This window comes from Falco cherrug, chromosome 8, assembly GCF_023634085.1.
Source record: "Falco cherrug isolate bFalChe1 chromosome 8, bFalChe1.pri, whole genome shotgun sequence".
In the NCBI taxonomy this organism is placed as follows: domain Eukaryota; kingdom Metazoa; phylum Chordata; class Aves; order Falconiformes; family Falconidae; genus Falco; species Falco cherrug.
Genome location: NC_073704.1, coordinates 11,132,377 through 11,153,046, shown reverse-complemented (window position 1 = coordinate 11,153,046; position 20,670 = coordinate 11,132,377). Strand labels below are relative to the sequence as shown.

At 46.9% G+C, this 20,670-nt stretch overlaps 1 protein-coding gene across 2 annotated transcripts; it reads right to left on the bottom strand.

The window, feature by feature from the left end:
• Positions 1 to 1,405: 1,405 nt before the first annotated feature.
• Positions 1,406 to 20,142, bottom strand: LANCL1 (LanC like glutathione S-transferase 1). 2 transcript variants are annotated; one of them, XM_005441512.3, is made up of 9 exons: positions 19,987 to 20,142; positions 19,632 to 19,749; positions 11,909 to 12,116; positions 7,958 to 8,093; positions 7,478 to 7,624; positions 5,360 to 5,542; positions 4,754 to 4,930; positions 4,400 to 4,472; positions 1,406 to 3,527 (listed from the first exon to the last, which is right to left on the bottom strand). In XM_005441512.3, exons 1-9 carry the CDS (start codon positions 20,068 to 20,070, stop codon positions 3,451 to 3,453), a joined length of 1,203 nt encoding a protein of 400 aa, XP_005441569.2. In that variant the 5' UTR covers positions 20,071 to 20,142; the 3' UTR covers positions 1,406 to 3,450. The 2 variants fall into 2 exon arrangements, with proteins under 2 accessions (XP_005441569.2, XP_055574483.1); XM_055718508.1 differs by lacking the exons at positions 19,632 to 19,749; positions 19,987 to 20,142 and adding an exon at positions 12,845 to 16,066.
• Positions 20,143 to 20,670: the final 528 nt, after the last annotated feature.

The window sequence follows — 20,670 nt, the reverse complement described above, 5'->3', positions numbered from 1 at the left end:
GGGGCAGGAGGCCGAGGTGGGGTTTGTGGAGGCTTTTTCCCTGTCAATACAAGGAGGGCAACTGCCAGGCCGCAGCCAGCAGCCTACTCTGAAGCGGCTTCAAAGTGAAACCCATGTGCATTAAATGATGGCAGTGGTAGTTCGTGAACTGATTTCTCAGATGAGCTGTGTGCCTCGCTGCTAATGCTGTTGGGGCTGAGAACCACTCATGAGGGGGACTTGTTTGGCAACATAGTATTAGCCATGGATTTAGCATTAGTGCTGATTGTAGTTTGTGGGCATTTGAAAAGTTATATGCAAGAATGGGAAATTAAATAAATTGGGCAGAGGCAGCAATAACATATCTGTCCTCTCACACTGTCCCTGTGTTACCTCATTCATAGCTGAGGCTGCTGTCAGTTCTTGAGAGCTGAAACCACAGCAGGCTCTCGGGGGAGATGCACACCTACAGCTGGCGTTTGGTTAACAGCGTGACATTTTTCATCTTACTCATCACACTGGTATACGCAGGAGGTGAACAAAAACCGAGCCACATGGCAATCCATTCAAAACACATTTTTTACTTATTTCTTGGGAGTATAAGGCACTTGATTTTTTAAAAATGGAACACTGTCATGGACAAACATAAACATCACCAAGAACTGTTAAATGTCTACATGTCTGATGAAGTCCCTCTTGTGTAGCTTGTTGAAGCAGTAGTGTTTATTCAGGCTTTGTCTTGCTCCCACTCCCTGCACTTGGCATAAAGATGCATGAAAGTGGGCAGCACCACACCCCCATATGAAAAAGGAAGGGCAACCAGAGACACTCTGCACCATGCTGCTTTCCCATCCCAATTGCTGGACCCCCCTCCCTGACAAACTTTACCACAAACCTCAATAGAAATGGAAATTGTAGAAAACCAAGCTGTACGGGACTCAAGCAGCTTAATTTATGCTTGTGCTGGAGCACAGGATCACCTTTACTCATACCATTCCTGACACTCTGGTCTTAAACACTCTGGTGTTGAACAGTCCCAGCCTGACAGGCAGCCTGTTCCTCCTGCCACTGGGCCAGAGGGATGCTTTTTTGGGAGGATTCACATCTTCTTTCTGGTGGGCAGCAGCGCACACAGGCACATTTTGGTGCAGTTAAGACTAACTTGCAGGACTGTCGTCTCCAATGGAAGCCACAGTGGGGAGGACATGGACTTGGATGGAAACAGCGTTGCCAAAGGATGTCCTGGGAGAAAAGCACGGCCTGCGATGGATTGGAGATGGGGAAAAATGTGAAATACTCTTTTGACACCCAGGGTTGGTGAGAAGTCAGTGAGACCCCAGAAGCCACCGGAGCAGCTGTTGTGGCATCTTGTTCTCTTCAGACATGAATCCTGGTCACAAAGTAGGGGGTAGAAATAACCCAAAGCTTGTTCATTTCAGCATTTTTATTAAACAGTGCTCCACTCTGCAGTTGTACACCAGGCCCTGACAATCCCCTGGGGTGTACGAACCCTGGGGTGTGATGGTGCTGTGACATCAGGCTGCACAAACCATCTCCTTTACAGAAGCAGTGCCCAGGAGAAGCCCAGGCTCAGAGCAACGTCCCTACGCTGCCATCACACCAGCCAAGTGAGGAGGTAAATTACAGCAGGCCTCACGTACTACAGGATCCCACCCCCAAACTGTTTTGATTAGCCAAATCACGCTCTTGGGGCTGTGCTTTCTCCTTTCCAGTCACCTCCCTGTGTTGTTTAGGCCCCATGAACAACAGGGGATGACCACTGCTGAGTCTGCACGAGCTTCTGATGGGGATGCTGGGCCCAAAGTTACTCTGCAATTCAGGCTGTCTTTTGATGAACTTCCAGAAAACATGTGATGGCAACAGGAGGCTGGGCTTTGAGGATCAGGCAGCCTTCCAGGAATGGTTTCTATTCTTTGCTGGAGCAGCCCATCCAGCAGGTTCTTGGAGGTCTGCCTATGCCACTGCGGCGAGGCTGCCTTGCATTCAGGCACCTGTGAGCTAGCTGCATTAGTATGCCAGGTCTGGTTCTCCTGCTTCACCTATCGCTGGTGCAGGAGCATGCTGGCTTGGAGCCTGCCGATACTGCCCTGCAGCTGCTTGCCTGCTCTTAAGCGGCCTGAGGCACTCAGCAACTGAGCCCTTAAAAGATGAGAACTCACGTCCACTGTTGTGCAGGCAGAGGAGCTGCCCTCAATCAGCAAAGTGGTACAGCTGCATCAGTAACTATCACTCTGCTCAGAGTTTAGCTCATGCTTAGTGCTAAGGAAGTGTTTTACAGGGTCATGTCCCTAATTGCTGCAAATTAGTATAGCATCAGCTAAGGATGGAAAAGTAGATTACCCCTTGCAAGTATCTGGTCTGCTTGACAGGTCAAAGCTATTTAACCTAGGGCAGATTTTCCAGCTGGGTTGATGTGTGGTTGCATATCAAACTACAACAAGCAGTAACAAGGCAAACAAGTGGCTCAAATTATCAGGTTCAGGAAAGCTTATAAAACAAAGCATGTAAACATCTATATAGGTAATAGGTTAAACACTGACAAAACTCAGTGGAATACATTTCATTTCCCATGCTGCTGCTGGTGGGCCTAGCATCAACTAACACCTATAGTATTCATACACAATTTTAAATAATGACTGCAGAATCAACTTTCAAAGGTAAACAGAAGAGACCACACCAGCAAGCGCGCTTAGCTCACTTCTAGACTGGGGTTTTCCATTAGATCATCAATGGACTTCTGCAAGGTTTAGCATAAGATGGGCAAATAAGCACAAAAGCTAGTGGATTATTTGTCTGTCACTGGAAAAAAAGCACAGAAGAGCTATACATAGCCTTTGTCTTTAAAAAAGACAGGTGAAAATTCAGGGCAAGGCTTTGGTATGTCAGTTCCAGCTGTGCCACTTGCAATCTTGACATTAAAAAAACATATATAAAGACTCCACAGTCCATCACATTTGCTTTGCGTGGAGCAGCGCAGCTACTGAACTGCCTAGTCCCTGGCTGCTCAGAAAGAAAACACTTAAAAGCAACTTGCAGGGCAAGGGTCTCAGTTTTTCATTTTCCAAAGGCAACTAAATTCCTGCAACTATTTGTCAGCACACAAAAAAAAAAAAAAAATGGCCAAAGTTACATTAAATAGAAAATTTCTTGCCAGGAAATGGGACACAGAAAACAGCAGAACTCTATAGCCAACAAAATACTGTGCATTTTATCCATGCTCCCACCTTCAGCTCTGTGTTTTTAAGAGACAACAGCAAAATGTGTATTCTGTCTTTTAAATTGAAACAATGCAATGAGATGACTAGAAATATTAGAAAACTCAGCATGCCCTCAGAAGGATGGATTTACATTGTCAGGTGAACAATGATGAGTTTGGAAGAAGGAGAAAACAGCTTCAAACTGTTTTTCCCAGTGCGGAAGGATTCAGGCAGGAAACTGCCAAACTCAGATTTAGAGTTCAAATGCAGGGAATTTCGCCTTGGTTGGCACCAGCAGGTCAGCAAGAAAGTAAATCGTTCCAGCCATTCCTGAGGATAAGAAAAAACACAACGTGCTTCAGAGAGATTCCTTTTGGGCACCTATTTTATCAGTTAGATAGGGGGTGAATGAGTCATGCAGACATAAGCAAGGAAAACGTTTTTCAGAAGCACCTAAATTTCCAAGGTCTGAACCCAGGTTTCCCGAGCAACTTAGGTACTTCAGTGCGGAAAACATTTCAAAGTTGTTCAAATGTTGCAAATCACCTGGGAAAACATGATGGGTCTTCCCCTCCTGCAGCTCCCTCCCTTCTGCTTTACCTGTCCACAGGTTTAATAATCTGAACATTTTTGCAAAACTTTGGACCCAGTGACATGCTGCCTCAGGTCCTCACTGATCTAACTCCCCTTGTTCCTGAGGCAAAGCTAGGGAGATCTATGTTAGCTGATGAAACGGCTCTTTCAGTAATACCTGCTGATGGCAGATTTTGGGGGAGAGCTTAGGAGGAGCCACAAAGTGCCAGAGGAGCCAACAAGGCCTACAAAAGCAGCCATTTGTTCCTCAGTCAACTTTGGAATGGAACTGGTTTTAATCCTTAAAAATGCACAGAAAAGAGACTGAGAAGCCAGGCTACAAATTACCGTAAGGTAGACTTTGGCCTGTACCCATTAAGAATTCCCCTTGAGACCTGTGTGCAGAATCTGTGTGGGAGGCCCAAGAGGACAAGATGCTCCAGCTAAGACATTAGTCTGTGCTACAAAAAGACTACTTATGGAAAAGGGTAAAAAAAGTAGATACAATTTCCTTCCCATCCTCTACACTAAGTTTTGCAAAGACTTCAGTGAAGCATTTATTTTGTTTTCCTTGGTGCTAGATTGGCTCAGATCGAGGAGAAAAACACAAGCCTAGAGATAGAGGTTACCTTCAAAGAGAGAGAATGGTGTGTCTGGAGTCCTGCACCCATGTTGGCCATAGCTTAAACACCACTCTGCAAACTGAGAGGAAAAAAAAATGTTTACATTTTGTTGAGGACAGATCTTAAATAAAATACCACCCTCATACTCACATTATCTCTTGCAGAGCTAAGCTTCTGCAGGGATATTCCTTCTGTACAGGCTGTCAGAAAATGACTGCACTGCTGAAGGACTAGTCTAGTGGAGCTAGTCAGATCTAGCTGCATCTCTGCCACAGTAGAAATTGGGTTTCAAAGGCAAAGCCAGTGACATAAAAGGCAGAAGTGAACAATCCCCTCTCTCTTCCTCACACAGGTACTTACCTTGCAAGCCCTGTACAGGTATTTCATATTCTGCGTGAGGTTGTACAGTGTGAGGAAGCCATAAGCGTTGCCAGCTGTCCCATGGCACAGCCCATAGCCTTTCTTCAGTAACCCATGCTGCCAGATCACTTCTGCACACTGCAAGGCATCATTTAGATACTGCTGCTCCCCAAAGACCTACAGAGACAAGAAATATTCCCCCTTGCTGAGGCAATTTCCTCCACACCAAGGGCATCCCTGTGTGATGGGGAGGCTTGGGTTAATTAGTTTCTCTCCTATGGAAGTCTTAATGCTGTGACTTTGTTGTCTACTTTAAAGGAGAATGTTTTTGATATGATGAATGGGACTGTAGGACCATTACTTCACAGACAACTAGTTGTCACCATCAGTCACCTGCTACAGGACACCCCACACAGCTGATGGGTATTTTCAGAAACAATTTTTAAAAAGACTAATTTCCATACCAGTCAGTGGTCACTGTGGGTGATTTCACTGTAACAAGCCATCCTATTCTCAGGGAGAGAGGGACTCTATTAATAGAGTCTTCTCCATGATGACGTTCCACCTTTAGGGGTCCCCAAAGGGTCTTTGCAAGATTTCTGGTACCTTGTAGGCCTGGACAAGCATGTAGATAACACCTGGTGCCCCATGGCACCAGTGGACGAGTAGGTCTCTGGTGTCATTGATGCATGGAGGGTAATTTCCAGATGTGAACTTTAGTTGGCAGACGTAGTCCACGCTGGGTTTGACTGTGTTGTGCAGTTTTACTTGGCTCACTCCAAGGCCAGGCTAAGAGAGAGAAAGTGTTAAACTGGGGAGAATTACCATTCTGTCTGTCCCTAAGAGGCCCAAGATCTGCCTGAAGGACAGAAACAAACCCAGCTATGACCATGTTCCCTCTTACTCCTTGTCAATAAAGTTATTTCTTTGCTCCAGGCTTTCACACATCACAAACACTCACTTGGCCCCAGGCAGCTCTGTCCTTCAGCAATGACTTATTTCCAGTTATACCCTGGCATCCCCAGAAACAAAGACTGCCCCCAGCATGTCACCTGGCCCTTTAGCAAGAGGGCTTGCTGCTTCTTTTCCTGATAAGTAGGAATAGTTTCAGGTACCCAGAGCTGGAGTGAAGAGATAAACTGTCTAAAATCAGTATTAAGGATGAATACAGGCAATGAGCACCTAGAGCATCTCAGCTCTGACCTGCTGGGCCAGCCATGCTGGTGGGCTGTGATACTGCTTTTTCACAGATGTTTCTGGGTAATTGCAAGGGGGTCACTTCACCGCTGACCTCAGATGGAAAACAAGGGAGTGGCTTGAGTCCTCTTCCAATGACACTACCTCACATGAAATCTGTGCAGTTCTGATTTCCCATGCCAGACTGCAGCGAGCACTCTCACCTAAGGATCACACTGTTCCCAGGTTGATAACTTGAAAATTAAAAAGCAATGCTTGTGCTGTAAAACCATTAGAGGTAAGAGTCCAATGTTGTCCTCTCCATATCTCCCTTGTTTGCTTCTCCCAAAGCCTTTTGTGCATCATGCCTGGCTGATCCAGGCTCCTTGTACTTCATACTGCAGAGAAGCATGAAGCCCATGCAGTATTTTATGGGATACAACCTCAGCGACTCGGTGCAAATTCAGGCTCACTGCACACCGCTGCCTTCTCTGCTCCCAACTAGCTGTTCTGTATTCCTGGGCAATAATCACCTCACATCCTCCTCTTGCCAAATCTCCTCCCACTTACAAGATACCAACCACCCCTTCCTCTCTGAGTCAAGTAAGAGGGTTATATTCACAGGAACTATGCTTATCTTGTATATGGGATTGAACTTTGAGGGCCCTGAAGGAAAGCTCAAATACTTGAAACCTGGTGGGTTCTTTTCCCCTTGCTGTGACAGCTGGGTCTAATAAAAGATATCACCTTCTTCTATGCTAAAATAATTTGCGTTGCTCAGTGGGTGCCCTTAATGCTTTGAAAAGGCAATGTCATTCATTGCTGCTATTTTTCAGAGCTTAAGCACTGTACATTTATGCACAAAGTGACCCACATAGGGAAATCACCACCCTCATTTGAGCTGGGGAAGGGAATATTGCCAGAGTTCCAGCAAGTTGTGCAAAGCTGTGAGAAAGACAGCATCAAAGCAAAGCGGCACTGCAGCTCCCAACTTCTCGTCTTGCCATGCCTTCTTCAGGCACTGCAGAACTCAGCTGCTTTATCAAAGTAAAAAGTCCCACCTCTTTCACCTTTAGATACAGGCCCTGATTTGGAAACAAAGCATTTCCCGCCTTCCTACTATGAACAAAATCTCTTTCACTATGATTTTCTTACAAAGATTCTCAATTTGTAATGGTCTGGGATTGCTCCAAGTAACCACCTCAAAAAATGCAGGCAGCCCGCAGACACCATCAAATGGGAATACTTCACAAGCAATTAATACAAGAGGGGGAAGCTCAAACCCAGCTGTCCTACAGGTCTCCATTATGTGAAACTGCTGGTATAATGCAGGTCACACTTCTCTACAGATCTCCATGGAGGTGGGAATTTCAATCTCGCACACTTGGAGAAAACCTTTAGAAGTGGAGATGCATGATCACCCACAGAAGTCAATCAGACAAGGGACCTTACCAGCCTGTCATCACCAAGAGCCAACTCAAATGCTCCTCCTTGTTCAAAGAAATGTGAAACAGCTGCTAAAGGTCCATCCCCTCCAGTGCCTCTTACCTGCATGAGATAGTAGTAAATCCCAGCCAAACCATGGGCTGCCCCTACATAGTACTCCTGGTACCACTCATACATCAGCGGGCTCTTTGCTGTGAAGTTCCTCCTTTTGGCCAAGCTCTCTCCTGAGGCTACAACTGCTTCACAGACCTATGGATGGGAACAGATGTGGGTGAAGGAAATGCTGCTGTATTGGACATAGCACAGTGAGTATCCTGACACAGATCAGAAGAGTTGTTTTTCTGCCCAAGCATAGAGAAGAGTGTGGGTGAGGGAGTGAAATGTATGCCAGGTCAGTACTGCCTATGGATTTGTATGTGTGGTGGGTGGGCATGTGGTGCTTTGTCCATTTGGAAGAAGAGCAGCAGGCATACCATGATGCATTTTCTCCCTTCCAGAGTTCTCTACATCTTGCATTGATTTTTACCTGCAGATGAGCTGCATGGGAAGAGACAGTTAACAAATCAACAGAAGCCACAGTACCTGCTGAATGTGACTTTGAGGGATCTTTTCCTCTCCAAAGTGCTTGTTCACAAATATTAGCGCATAGAGATAGCCTATGCGCCCGTACAGCAGTTCATCTGGAACTCGTGGGTCAAGCTTGTGTAGATGGAGCAAACTACAAAGAAAAATTCACATGGGGAAGATTAGAGGACACTCAAAGCCATCTAACCAAGTAGTGAGACTGGAGCTCAGAAACATGGTTGGTCCCTTCATGCTGCCTGTGCCCTGGGAGATGTCAGGCCAGTCTGGTTCTCAGCCTTCCAGCTACACCAAGTGCAGAATTCCTCCTTCCCCTCTGCTTTTTTTTTTTTTTTTTTTTTGGCTTATTGCTTTAGTCTGCTCAGCTCTTTACAATGCAGTCATACTATGTGCTTGTTCTTTAAAACATCAGCTCCAGGAAAGCTACTTGCAGGGAAACGTGGACTATAGGAAATGGTCAGCATAAAGTTGTTCAAGCAATGCTAGAAAGTCAAACTAGGGCTGATGGTATGTGGAAGAATCTCACCCCTTGCGCTTGGAAGTCCTGATAGAAAAGCCCCTTTCTCTCCATGCCTGAGAGGGGCACTCTGTCAGTGGAAAAAGAGGGGCCTCTATGAACTAAAAATCTAGGTAAGAGGTGGGGATAAGCAGCTGAAAATATTGTTTAACATCAAGCCTCTGTGGCACATACAAGACATCTTTTCTAGGGTTGAGCAGTAGTGAGAACAGCTCAGCAGTGTGTGCTGTGGGCTGGCTGTGGTGCGACCCCACACTGAGGACAGCTTGGCTGGCACTAGGCTTTAGCCCGTATGTGCAGAGCAAGAGGTCTGCTGGACTCAGATACTTTGCCATTTTTCTATTATCATGTTGCAAAGTTGGTGATATTCCCGTAGCGCTAACAGAGACTGACAGCTCTTCACACTGGTGTTTTGTAGCCCAGCTCACTCTTAATATGATTTTTCCGTTGGTTTGCCTCTCACCACACTTCCAGCAAGGCTGGATGTCCTTCCCTGTCAGAGCAGCAGGCAGGGATGTGACTAGTTTTGGGTTTATTTTTCTGTTCACCCCTGAGATGATAATCGGAAAAATGCCATCACTTTTAAAATACTAGCATAAGTGTCTTCACGGCTGTTCCCTCAGCCATTTCCTGCTGTGGCTGCAACAGGGGTAGGGCCGAGAAACTACCAGGAGAGCTGTGTGTGTGCGCAGGGCTTCCCTGTCACAGCAGTGTGAGGAGCAGAAAATGTGTCTTGGCAGCCTCTGCTCCTAGGCAGAACAATGTGTTGCACAGGAAAGAACCAAATGTCCACAGTACCCTCAGAGCAGAGAAAGGATGCTGGGCTGTTGACTCCCTTTGGCACTGGACTCAAAGTGAGCAGGGTTATTGAAGTAGAAAGGAAAGAGCAGTGTCTCAAGGTGGACTGGCCCCAGGCCTCATGTACCACTCCAGATGCGCATTGCTCCATGGGGGAGACTTCTCACAGATTAAACCCAAGAGACAGACTTTACATCCAAGACTAGGCATAAGTGCAGGTCCCTCTCAGTTGTGTGAGCTGAAAGCAAAGCCCTGCTGTCTCCTCATGTCCCCTGTCCCCAAGTCCAAGGAAGGCAGATAGAGAGGAGGGTTTCCAAGGAAGAAAACAGTGTTTTGACAGATGGACTGGCCAGCAGCACGCTGGCCAGAAGAGATGCTGGCTGGTGATGTTGTTTGGCTCTGAGATGTCAGGGAAATGTCAGGTGCAATAGAAGGAATGGGTGGGTGGATAAATAGTAATACCCATAGCAGGGATTTTCTGAGGTCTGGATGTGAAACCTTCTTTTCATGGGGAAATCCAGAGCAGCTGGAGCTACTGTTCTTGCTCCTTACACATTGTTGTGTCTACCTCTAGCTGCTTTCCCAGCCAGGATAATCAGGGGAGGAAGCCTGGCAGCAGTTTCTATTGTTTCTGAAATGTGGGGCAGGGCTGCATGGCGTGCATGCAGCAAGAGATGCCGGGGATACTGCTGGACTGATTGCATGCAGAATGCATTTCTTGGGTGTAAGGGGGTAAATACAGGTCCCTGAAAGGAAGAGCCACTCCTGCTCACATATCAGCCTATTACCTCAACTCTCAAAAATCAGTAGTTTCTGGACAGAAGGGAAGTGAGACAGCTGTAGAGCAAGATGCGAGTTTTGTATGCTACTGGCTCTAAAAGCAAATCTTTGACCTTCTGAATTGGTGGGAGATGGCGGTGAAAAGAGGACTCCTGGAACACAGCTCAGATTTTCACAGGCTCTTGGAAAATGGGACGCCCTGAAACATTAGTCTCTCCAGAGCATAAAAGCACATTTGTTGGTCATTAACTCATTTAGGCAAGAGCAAGGAGGTAAGAAAACACAAGGTTCTGTCTCTTCCACTGAAGGTAAAAACTGGCTGATGGATTCCCTCCTCGGGCTCAGTAAAGATGAGGTGCTTTAAAAGACTGAGAACAAAATGGAGAGGCCCTCCTTCTCCACAGCTGCAACAGAAGTGCACTCTCTATGCACTTGCACTGCATAAATTAGCAACTGGTCTGTAACTAAACAGCATATGCAAAACCCACTTAGGAGTTTTATTAAGGGAACTATTTCTTAAAGAAATACTCTCTTTTTAAAGGTAGCATGGTCAGGCTAACTGCTCTGGGAATTAGTGGCAAAGTAAGGATGTAACTGTTTCTTCGAGAAAGCCACATTTTTCTTTTTTCCTCCTCTCAGATGTATGAAGAAACCAATTTCCACGGCTCTGCCTTTATTATGCCATTAGATGGCAGTGCAGAATTAATAATGAGTTCCCATTCTGCCACAAAACTGTAGGCAGAACAGAAGGGATACGGGGAGGAGAGATCTACAGCAAGAAAACATTAATTAGGGTTTTTTCACAACTCGGGGCTTATGCATTGACCACAACTGGCCTGTAATGTTTGATAGATTAGTTCCCTTTTTGTTAGCAAATACATTACTCGTAGTGAGATTCACCACTCTGATACAGTATTAAGCAAAACCTAAACGACAGATTATTTAAAAAATAAAGAAGAGAGTTCTGTCCTCAGACTGACTTTATCCACATAAACCAGAAGCTATTCTTAGTTACAGGAGTGGGAACTTGCTGTCCAAACCATACAGGCACCTCTGATTCCCACCCGTGGCTTTTTAAATTGAAATTATGCATCACTTGCTCGGCTGCTTAAAGGCACTTAGTGTTGTTTTGAAATGTGAGGGGTTTTGTCTTGCTTTTGTGCTGACCGTACGTAAATGGAAACTCTTTACAGGACTTTCTCACCTTCTCAAAACTGATTTCCCTTAAGCAACAAAAGCTTGCAACTGCATCTCCTCCTTCCTCTGCCACATGCTGATCTGACTGTAGGACTGCTTGTCTGTGCTTTTCTGAAGTACCCAACAAAAATACATTTGGAAACAGTTGAGGAAAGGCAGGAAATGGAACTAAATGAATCATAACCAGCTGCATTCAGCAGTTGAAAGGGATGCTTTCCATCTTAGGTTTAAGTCAAGGTCAACTAATAAATAGCAAGTGAAAGCAAGTTACAAAATTAATCTAATAATCCTACCACATTTCTCCTTTTCATCAAAATGGCTGTAAAGCTAAATTTAAGGGTTCCGAAAAAATACCAAACCTCACCTGGTTTGTTTGTCTTTTTTTTTTTTTTTTTTCTTCTTTCTGAGCTTACTGGAATTTTTAAGATGGCAATACCAGCTGAACAATATCCTTGCTCTGCAGGCTGACAGGCAAGTGTGTTTGTCTTTGAGCTAGCTCTTTCACCAAGTTTGTGCTGGCTCACTAAGTTACTGGCTTCTCTCTCAGATAAGACTGCAACAAAATGTATTCAGGCTTGGTGGAGAGTGCCCGCTACAAGCCCAAACCAGCTTTATGAGCAAGAGGAACTTCAAGTCACAGGCATAACCAAGCGTTTTACCGAGTGATGCAGTCTTCTGATTGCTTCTGGTTCTGCAGTTTGTGGTAGACAACAGCAGCCACTGCCAGGGGCCCAGCATCTCCACACAAGAAAGTGATGGATCGTTTTGTCAGACAGCTCAGGCTTTTCTTCACGTACTCGTGGGCCACCTGAAGGTAGGCTGGGTCTCCATACACATCATGCAAGTGCAAATACAGCAAAGCAATGCCTGCAAAAGGAACATAAAGGTTGCACCCACCAGAAAAGTTTACCCATTCCACTATGTGCCCTGGCTATTTTAACAAACTTAAAAGCCTGTCCTTCAGCCTCATCTAGAGCATAAGCCTTCTAGACAGACTTCTTGGTCACATCCAGGAGCATAACCCACAGCCTCTTTTCCTGCTTTGTGACCTTGTTGTACCTGATGCTGCTCATGAGTGGACTGCAGATCAAGACAAACAGCATTGTCTGATCCAGGAGGTCCTGGAGGACAGCAGAGCTTCTGATACACAGGTTACATACAGTTTTAGTAGCAAGGAGCAAAAGATGAAACATAGGCAAACCCACCTAAATCTATCAGCTGTACCTGGGACTGTTGCTAAACAGTGGAAGAAAAAAGAAATCATCTTTGAGCAAGATGGTACTTGCAGCAGAGCAGCACTGAGTTGTTGCCCTATCTCAATTATTTTTTCTCATGCCAGGAAGTAAAGGGCTGGATCACTTAGCTTGGATTGGATATCTTAGAAAGTGACACATGATCAGCACTGAGAAGCAGCAACCTTAAGACATTCTACTTGGCTTCCCCCCAACCCCACCCGTGCCCCCAGGGGAAGCACCAGCAAGGTTCTTACAGCTCCCTGGACACCAGTGCATCCTAGAAAAGAAAAGGGCTGTCTTACTCTCCTCTGCAGCACATCATTCATGATATGAGCCCTTGTCCAAAACAGAAAGAGCTACCTTGCATGCTGAAAAAGGCTGCATGGTCTTCCCTGGAGATTTTCAATTGGCTGGCCAGCTACAGAAGCAACTCCACTACTGAGAAGTCACATCAATTGCTGTCCTTTGCCTCTGCCCTGTCTTCATCCAGGTCTTGGAAGCTTTTAGTAGGTAACTGGAGAGTCCTCAGTAAGGCTGTGTCTGAAAGATCTGCCACATTTGAACTGTCCTTCTGATCTGGAAGGCATCCTCAAACATGCACTGAAGAAAGGTACTGGCCTATATCACTTTGAGAAAAGCTTATTTCTCCCCTTAACAGTAACCATTTCTAAGAGGACTGAGGTCCTGCTTTTAAGCCTAAATTAATTAAGCCAATCTCTGCAGGTTTTGATGTGGTAAGGTGAAGGGAGACAAGCATGCTGCAAAATCCCTTTCCATGATACTGAGGACAATTTTAAATTTAGATCATTTTCTCATTTTGCATGGGTAAGCTCCAAAGCTTCGCACTACAGACAATTCTATTCTGTGTGTCTATTACGGGCAAATTTCCATTTCCTGCTGAAGCTAATAACCTTGTCCTCTCTCTAAGCAGTTCAGCGTTAGTATTTCCAGAGAAAGCTCAGATGTACGGTGTCATTGCTCAAGTCTATGAGGATGTGGAGATGAAGCCCTTCTTTAAAGGGGAACCCTCCTCTTCCAGCTAGCAAATGTCAAGTGATTCTCCTTGATTTATTCAGCACCTAACACAGCTTCTAGCCTTTAATAGGCCTGATAGCTGTTTGAGCACAACTTGCACTCTTGACTTACCTGCTTTAATACATAACTTTTTGCTTTGTAAGTAGCTTCTATTCCCACTGCCATCATACCACCCTAATTATGTATGTAACTACCTTGCTGAGACCACTGCTAGAATTGAATTCTTAGAAAGTAAATGTTTCAGCATCATTTTCCTCTGACTTCTTTGCCTCTCCTCTTTAAAACATTTCTTGCCCCCTTTCCTCCCAGGCCCAAGCATCTTTGGAAAAGACTTCAAAAAACCACTGACCTACATACACTGAAGGATGGAAGGGATAAGCTGCTTCCCCAAGTCATTCATTTCTCCTTTAAAACCCAAAGGCCTTAAAAAATGAATCTAAAGCCAGTTTTCTCAACTCATTCCTCAAGGAATTCATACACCCAAGCCGATCAGAAGGGCACAATGCAGTGCTGCCTTTAGCCCACTGCTTGCTCCGTTGCTATCTGTGAGCCTAAAAGTAAGGAAGGCCAGCAAAGGAGGGCATATTCATGCATAAAGAGGCAATGTTTACAGATGTATGCAGAGGGATACAAAACACAGTCACCAGGGTGGGGAATAGCCTATACTGACCTGTGTGCCTAGATGTAGGCAGCATATTTCAGAGGCAGTGCAGTTGGGAGACAAGAGAGTTCCATCTGAAGAACCTGGCTCAGCTACGCAGTGTTGCTCTCCAGAAGCTATTCCACAGCTCTGCCTTGCTCCCTTTCCAATAATACCTTCCCCACCCCAACTGACGAGGTAGGGTTTGCCAGCTGACTGGTTGTTTGTTTGGCATGCTTCAAGTGCTATACAAACACAGCATCATCAGTTAAATGGGTCTAGGTAAGCAGTGGATCTGCTCCATTTCTGTGTGCCCTGGAGGTCCGTGTTCAGTGTCCCAGTTGGAAATGTGACCTTTTTTTTGTGACCTCGGAGACTCCTGATTGTTTCCAGCAGAACTGCCATGCAGCAGCTGCCTGTGGCCTGCTATTGCCAAAGATGTATGGGCTTTATTCTGTTTACTGATTGCTACTGGACTTTCTTTGTTGTGGTTTCTTCGATTTTTTTTGCTTCTTGCACTGTTGAGACCTACTGCATAGCCACATGTGATGGAGGATGCATCAGATGTCATTTGGTGCAGGACAACAGTGAACACGTGCTACTGACAGCGTATCTTTTAGCAGGGCTCTGATGACTGAAACTGTAACCTCTAGTGCGTAGGAAGCCAATACGCTGGAGTGTTAATGCCTGAGATGCTTGCTCACTGCAGGAAACCAGGAGGCAAAAATAAATTCTGCTTGTCTCTCACAAAGCCTGTTAATTTCACATCTTCAGCAGGACACTAAACACCACCTCTCTTCTTGCTGTCTTTTATGAGCAGTATTGTAGATGCAGAGGGGTACTGTGCATTAGAGATTTCTTTTGAGTGGGGCAGAGGAGACTTAAATGTACATAGTAGAAAATGGAATTGTTTGCACCAGCTGTACCAGTTGGCTAGTGCTGATGGCCCTGATTTTAGCAACCATTGCTTTCAACAGAGCAGACATCACTGGAGATACCAAAGAAGTTCCTGCTCAAGAGCTAAAGCACTGCAGCAGGCTGAGGGAATCTCTCATCCATATGACCATTCTGTTGATCAAAGAGAAGTAAAGCTGTGCCTCACCTACCCTGCAAGTTTAACCTTGCTCTTTTATGTTGGATTGCACTACCACTGCAAACAATTCTGCTGGTGGGAGAACAGCAGTAGTGAGACAAAGCTTCCCCTTCACACTGAATAGAGTGGATAACATTGAGAGGAAGCGTGGCTTGGTGTCAGCTCCCTGCAGTCCCCTCGCTGCCAGCAGCAGCACGGATGTCCATCAGATTGTTCTGAACACACCTCCTTGTCCACCAGGGGCTGAGCTGAAACGTGGTCCTTTCACACGGGACACTAGGTTGCCACATGAGGAGATTTCTTGACCTAATTTGGACCAGTTCCAAACCTACCATCTACAGCTCAGAGTTCTTGTGCTGACCCAGGGAAGTCAGCCAGCACCCTCAAAGCAGAATGTCAACACAGAAGAAAGAAGTGGAAACTGGTCTCTGCACATAGTTATGAAGCCTGATGGTTTCTGCTGAGAAAACTGATGTCACTCGTAATGAGTCAGGCATAGGGTAAAAGTTACAGAGGGGGTGGCATAGCTCTACTGCCCAGCTCAAAGGATATAAGCATCTTTTCTGGTGCAGATGCATGGATGTTATCTTGTGCTCAGAAGTCATGCCAAAGCCATGCTGAATGGGACAGCGAGACACCGCCTCTGGAGGGCTGTATCATGCCACGTTCAGAATTGTCTGGGCAGCTGCAGGTGCATTTTACTACAGCTTACTGCTTGCCTTCCTAGCGCATTGTGGGACACTGGGCATTTCTCAGGATGCCTCAGCTTTTTCAGCCTTAAAACCTGGGTAACAACACTTCTTTTGTAAAACTTTTTACAGAAGAAGATTCCCTTGCACCCCCCACCCCCCCAAAAAAAACCCAACCCACCACCAGTCCAGTCCAAACTAAACCAACCCGTTACCTACCGCATCACAGAACTGTGCAACAGACTAGGTTAGAAGAGATCTGTGGAAGTGATCTGATCCAAACATCTGAAAGTAAGGCCAGCTTCAATTTTACATCCCATCGCTCTCTGAACCTTGTCCAGTCAAATAGTGACTATCTCCGAGAATGGAGATTTCACACTACTCACCAAGCACTTGGCAGGAATGTGGTTTATGCGTGTGATACAAGGCACTCTATTCTCTCATCAAACGCAGCCTCACTGCCTCTTATTCTGTAGGGATTATTTTGTTTTTCTGAACCAAACTCTTAAGAGGATGCAAATTCTCTGGGTTCTGAGGTTAAAACTAAGATGCTGCGCTAAAGTGAATGAAAGGTGTTTTTCTAGAAGCCTTCCTGAACTGGTACGGTCAGAATTTCTATCCATTATTAAATGACTTTTCTTTCCTCTGGTGTATCTTTTGAAGAGTCCTTTCAAAAGGCAACTCAGCCCAGCTCCTCATCTCCACTTGCCAACAGGCCAGCCAAAAGCCACAGGTGGGGCAGGCCAGCTGGACTCACTGGTCTGTTTCAGAGGCCCTGAAGCTCTGAAAGCCATGACTATGACATTGCTAAAGAAGGGAATGCTTGCATGGGAAGCAAATTCCAGAGGCACTGCTGTAACATAGAAGAAGGGGAATCTCTTCCGTTTCAGGTGGCAGATCACCTCATTGTCTGGGAAGGACACAACAGTGCAGCACGCACTGGACACGGGAGCTTCCTAGCCTCTGCAGTCAGCTAAGAGGTTACAGGAGTGACATCAGTCTCCTTCCATTGGAACCTTCCATCCCCTTTCCATCATCTGTGCTCCCAGTCGTGGCAGTCATTGGAGCAAGGCCTCCTACGCTAAGAAATACCACCACACCTGTATATACTCTTCAGCACCCTCATGAAAATCTATTTGAAAACAGATGAGGCAGTTGTACTTCTGCCAGGATTTGAACTGCTACTGACTCAGAATTAGCTTACGGCAGTTTACATTCCCTCAGTCAACACTCAGATACCAGCGAAACCGATTAAGACCACAAAAGCTCTTACTGCACTCTAGCTATAAAAGACAAAACAGAATACCACAGCCAACCCTGGTTTATACCCAGGCATGCACCAGGTGTTGCCTACAGGGCCCTGATCTCTATGGAGAACTTAATGAAACTGTAACAAACTGATTGAAATGTGTTTTGAGGGCGTTCAGCCATTCACTGGGTAATCTTGATCCAAAGTGTGTTTTCACTGCCTCTGAGCTGAAAACAGAAGTCCTTCCCTCCCTCTGCTCCAACTTCAAGTGCCAAGAAGCCATGGCTTCGCTGGCACACATGCAGGCTGAGGGAACAGGGCTCTGTCAAGTGTGTTGGGAAGGCAACAGGCACCGAAGTAAAATGCCAGCATATGCTGTGTATTACTGGGTGTAATGTAGTACACTCTAATATGTTACATTTCACGCAGAGTTTGTGCTAAGAGAGCCGTATTTCAAATCTCTCTCATTAGTGGCCACAAGAGTGTGGGTTCATTTCAGACTGCTGGGCAATGATTTACATGAGAAGATACTCAACAAGCCTTTCCTACATAAGCAATTACAGGAAAAAGCTGCTGTCTTGGCCCAATTAATTTCATCTCTGGAAACCAGTACTGAATAAATTAATATAGCTAGGATTAGAAAAGAAGGGAGGGTGACAAAGATACAGCGTAGTATCTGCAAACTTTACTTCGCAGGCTGTGACCTGTGGGAAATCTGTCCATGGTTTTTTTGCTAATCCCATTAGCCAAGGCAACAAAGTTGTGTGCCCAATAAGGAATGATCTGTGGGCAGAAAAAAAGAAGAATCCCTCTTAAGAAACTCCCTTCCAAATAAAACTGAGCTGAAATCCTACCAGAGCTCTCAACCATTGTTGCACAACTGCAGTCACTTTCCAACATGATGCTCCTCAAGGCCACCCTAAGGAAAGGAATATGGCCTCTGGGGAAAGGTGTTTACGTTCTCCCCGCAGAATTTCAGAGTATTCCCAATATCAGCTAATTTTTATCTCCTGAATTATTCTGGCCAGAGGTTGACTGCCATCATGCCAAGTAGCACCCTCATGACTGAAGACCATCTTTATGTATGGAGTGCTTTTCATCTGAGGGGACCTCAGCAGGGTCACACAGGCTGGAAGACTAAACCTGTCTCCCAAGGTGAAATCAGCCAGCACTGAACCAAAATGCATAAATTCACAGGCAGGAGCAGCAGAGTGCTGCCAGGCAGCAACTGATAAAATCAATGCTCTCCCACGCTGGAATTTAATACTGGCATCCTACCATTTCACAGGAACTGCTCTAGAGCACTCTCAGTGCCTGTCTATGCCTGTCTACGTTACTAAAATTTTTAAGCAGGCATTTTTGGCATTGCTGTCATCAAGCTGCAACGTTAGTTCAGCACCAATGCAAATGAACACCATTTTCCCAAGCAAGTTCCACAGCATCCAAGTGCAAGCCAGCCACACCCAGATTATAATGTAGAAAATTGCCATTTAGGATTGCAGTGTACTGTCCCCCCTCCCAAAACCCCGCGGAGCAATGAAACATCTTGCAGCAAGCATGAGGTTAATCACAACTACCCCAGGGTCCCTCCCTAGAGCCTGGCACAGCGCAGAAGGCAGAAAAGCTGACAAAGCATGCAGCAGTAGCCAAGGATGAAGTGGCAGAGAAAGGTGTGTCCTCCCTGGCTCCAGTGGGAAAAAATAGGAGGCAGAAGGTCGGGCACACTCTCAAGGAAGGAAAACCAGGTTGAAAATGCAGCACAAGAGAAAGACAAGCTCCTGGAAGCTTTGCACACAAGAGTTAGTGTGAGGAAGGTTTTCATCCTTCGTAATACTCACATTTGCATTTCTGCTCCTTCCAGCAGATACGGGAGCAGAACTAGCCCTGGCTAAGTGGAGGGGCACTACCTGGGGAACAGGAATGGAGCAACCTGCCAATCAGACAATGTCGTAAGATAAAACTCGGCCCAAACAGAAAAGACAGACATTATCTCAGGCCATAAGCTCACCGCTGCCATATGCAAGGTCTTTTTGCGGGTAAATGACCTATCTCAAGTATCTGCCTACTTCACAAAGCACTGATTTACTTGTCGCCATCCCCACTACAGCCAGATTTGGAGCCAGTCCCTTCGAAGGCTCCCGTGTTTGCTCTCAAGCAGGTGACGGCTTGGCATAAGTCTGGGACTGTCAACCAAGAGAAGCCCCAGCTGTGCCCTGCAACACTAAAGTCTTCCCTCTGCAGCTCGAAACCTCCAAAACCACAGTCCTGAGAAAGACAGCCCTTTAATGGATTAAAACAGCCAGAAGAAGCACTGTTCTTGACACAAGTCTAACATGATCATTCAAACACCGCAACAAACCAACAGTCTGCCTCGGCCTGACCTAGAAGTGGGCTCCAGAGAGCTCCTGCCCCATCTGACGCAGCCCAAGCAGGTGCCCTACCTGCCCAGCCGGTGTACGCGGTGCAGTCGTGCGGGTCGGCAGACTTGAGGCCCCTCTCCATCTGCTGCAGCAGCTCTCTGATTTTGTTATTCAGCCGCTGTGTGAATTCAGGGGTCAGCTGTGGAGAAAAAAACCCCCACCACTAAAAGTGAAGGCCACACCGGCAGGCGGATGGGGTTTTGGTAAGCTGGAGCTACCTGGAGGGCGCGTAACTAGGGCACCGGGTGGTTTTAAACCTGGCAGGTCCCCGCTGGAAACCCTCGGGTACCTCAGGGCCGGGCTGGGCCCCTGCTGCCCAGCTGGGGCCGGGAAGGGCCCGCTCCCGCCCCGGCTGCCTCACCCCGGCCCCGCTCACCCTCCCGGCGGTGTCGAAGTAGCCGGTGGCCAAGGACTTGTCATAGTCCGCGTAGGGGTTAGGAAGGGCCCGCTGCGCCATCATGGTGCCGCCGTGCCCGCTCCGCCGCGCTCCGCTCCGCTGGGCCGCGGCCCGCCCCGCCCCGGAAGGGAGCGGGCGCTGCTGTCGGTCCCGCCGTTCCCGGCGCTGAGGCGGCGCCTCGCGGCTCCGTGGGGAGTGCGGAGCCTCTCGGGGTTAAGGACCCCTTGCAGCTGGCTCTGGCGGGCTCCCCGGGGGTTAGAGGCTCTGTTCGGCTGGCCCTGGGGGATTTGGGGGGCGCTTCAGCGTTTAGGGGCCCCTTGCAGCTGGCCTTGTGGGGTTTAGGGATTGGTTTGGGTTTTTTTGCTGACTCTGTGGGGCTTAGGGAGCCCTGAAGTGTTTGGGGTCCCCCTGGCTGCTGACTCTGTGGGGCTTAGAGAACGCTGTGGGGTTCAGGGAACCCTGCAGAGTTTGGGGTCCCCCTGGCAGCTGGCCCTGTGGGGTTTAGAGGACCCTGTGGTGTTTGGGGGCCCATTGCAGCTGACCCTGTGGGGTTTAGGGGCCCCATGTAGCTGCTCTGTGGGGTTTAGGGAGCCCTGTGCCATTTAGGGGCCCCTTACAGCTGGCCCTGTGGTGTTTAGGGGCAGTTGGGCTTGGCTGGCTGTG

Bases quoted from the DNA above. Each gene is read 5' to 3' on its own strand.
- LANCL1 (XM_005441512.3), bottom strand. From the start codon at position 20,070: ATGATGGCGCAGCGGGCCCTTCCTAACCCCTACGCGGACTATGACAAG. The intron at 4,931-5,359 runs GTACCAGAAATC...TTGTCTCTGTAG, and splicing joins TGCTTGTCCAGGCCTACAAG to GTCTTTGGGGAGCAGCAGTA. The intron at 3,528-4,399 runs GTAACCTCTATC...TCTTATCCTCAG, and splicing joins ACCATTCTCTCTCTTTGAAG to GAATGGCTGGAACGATTTAC.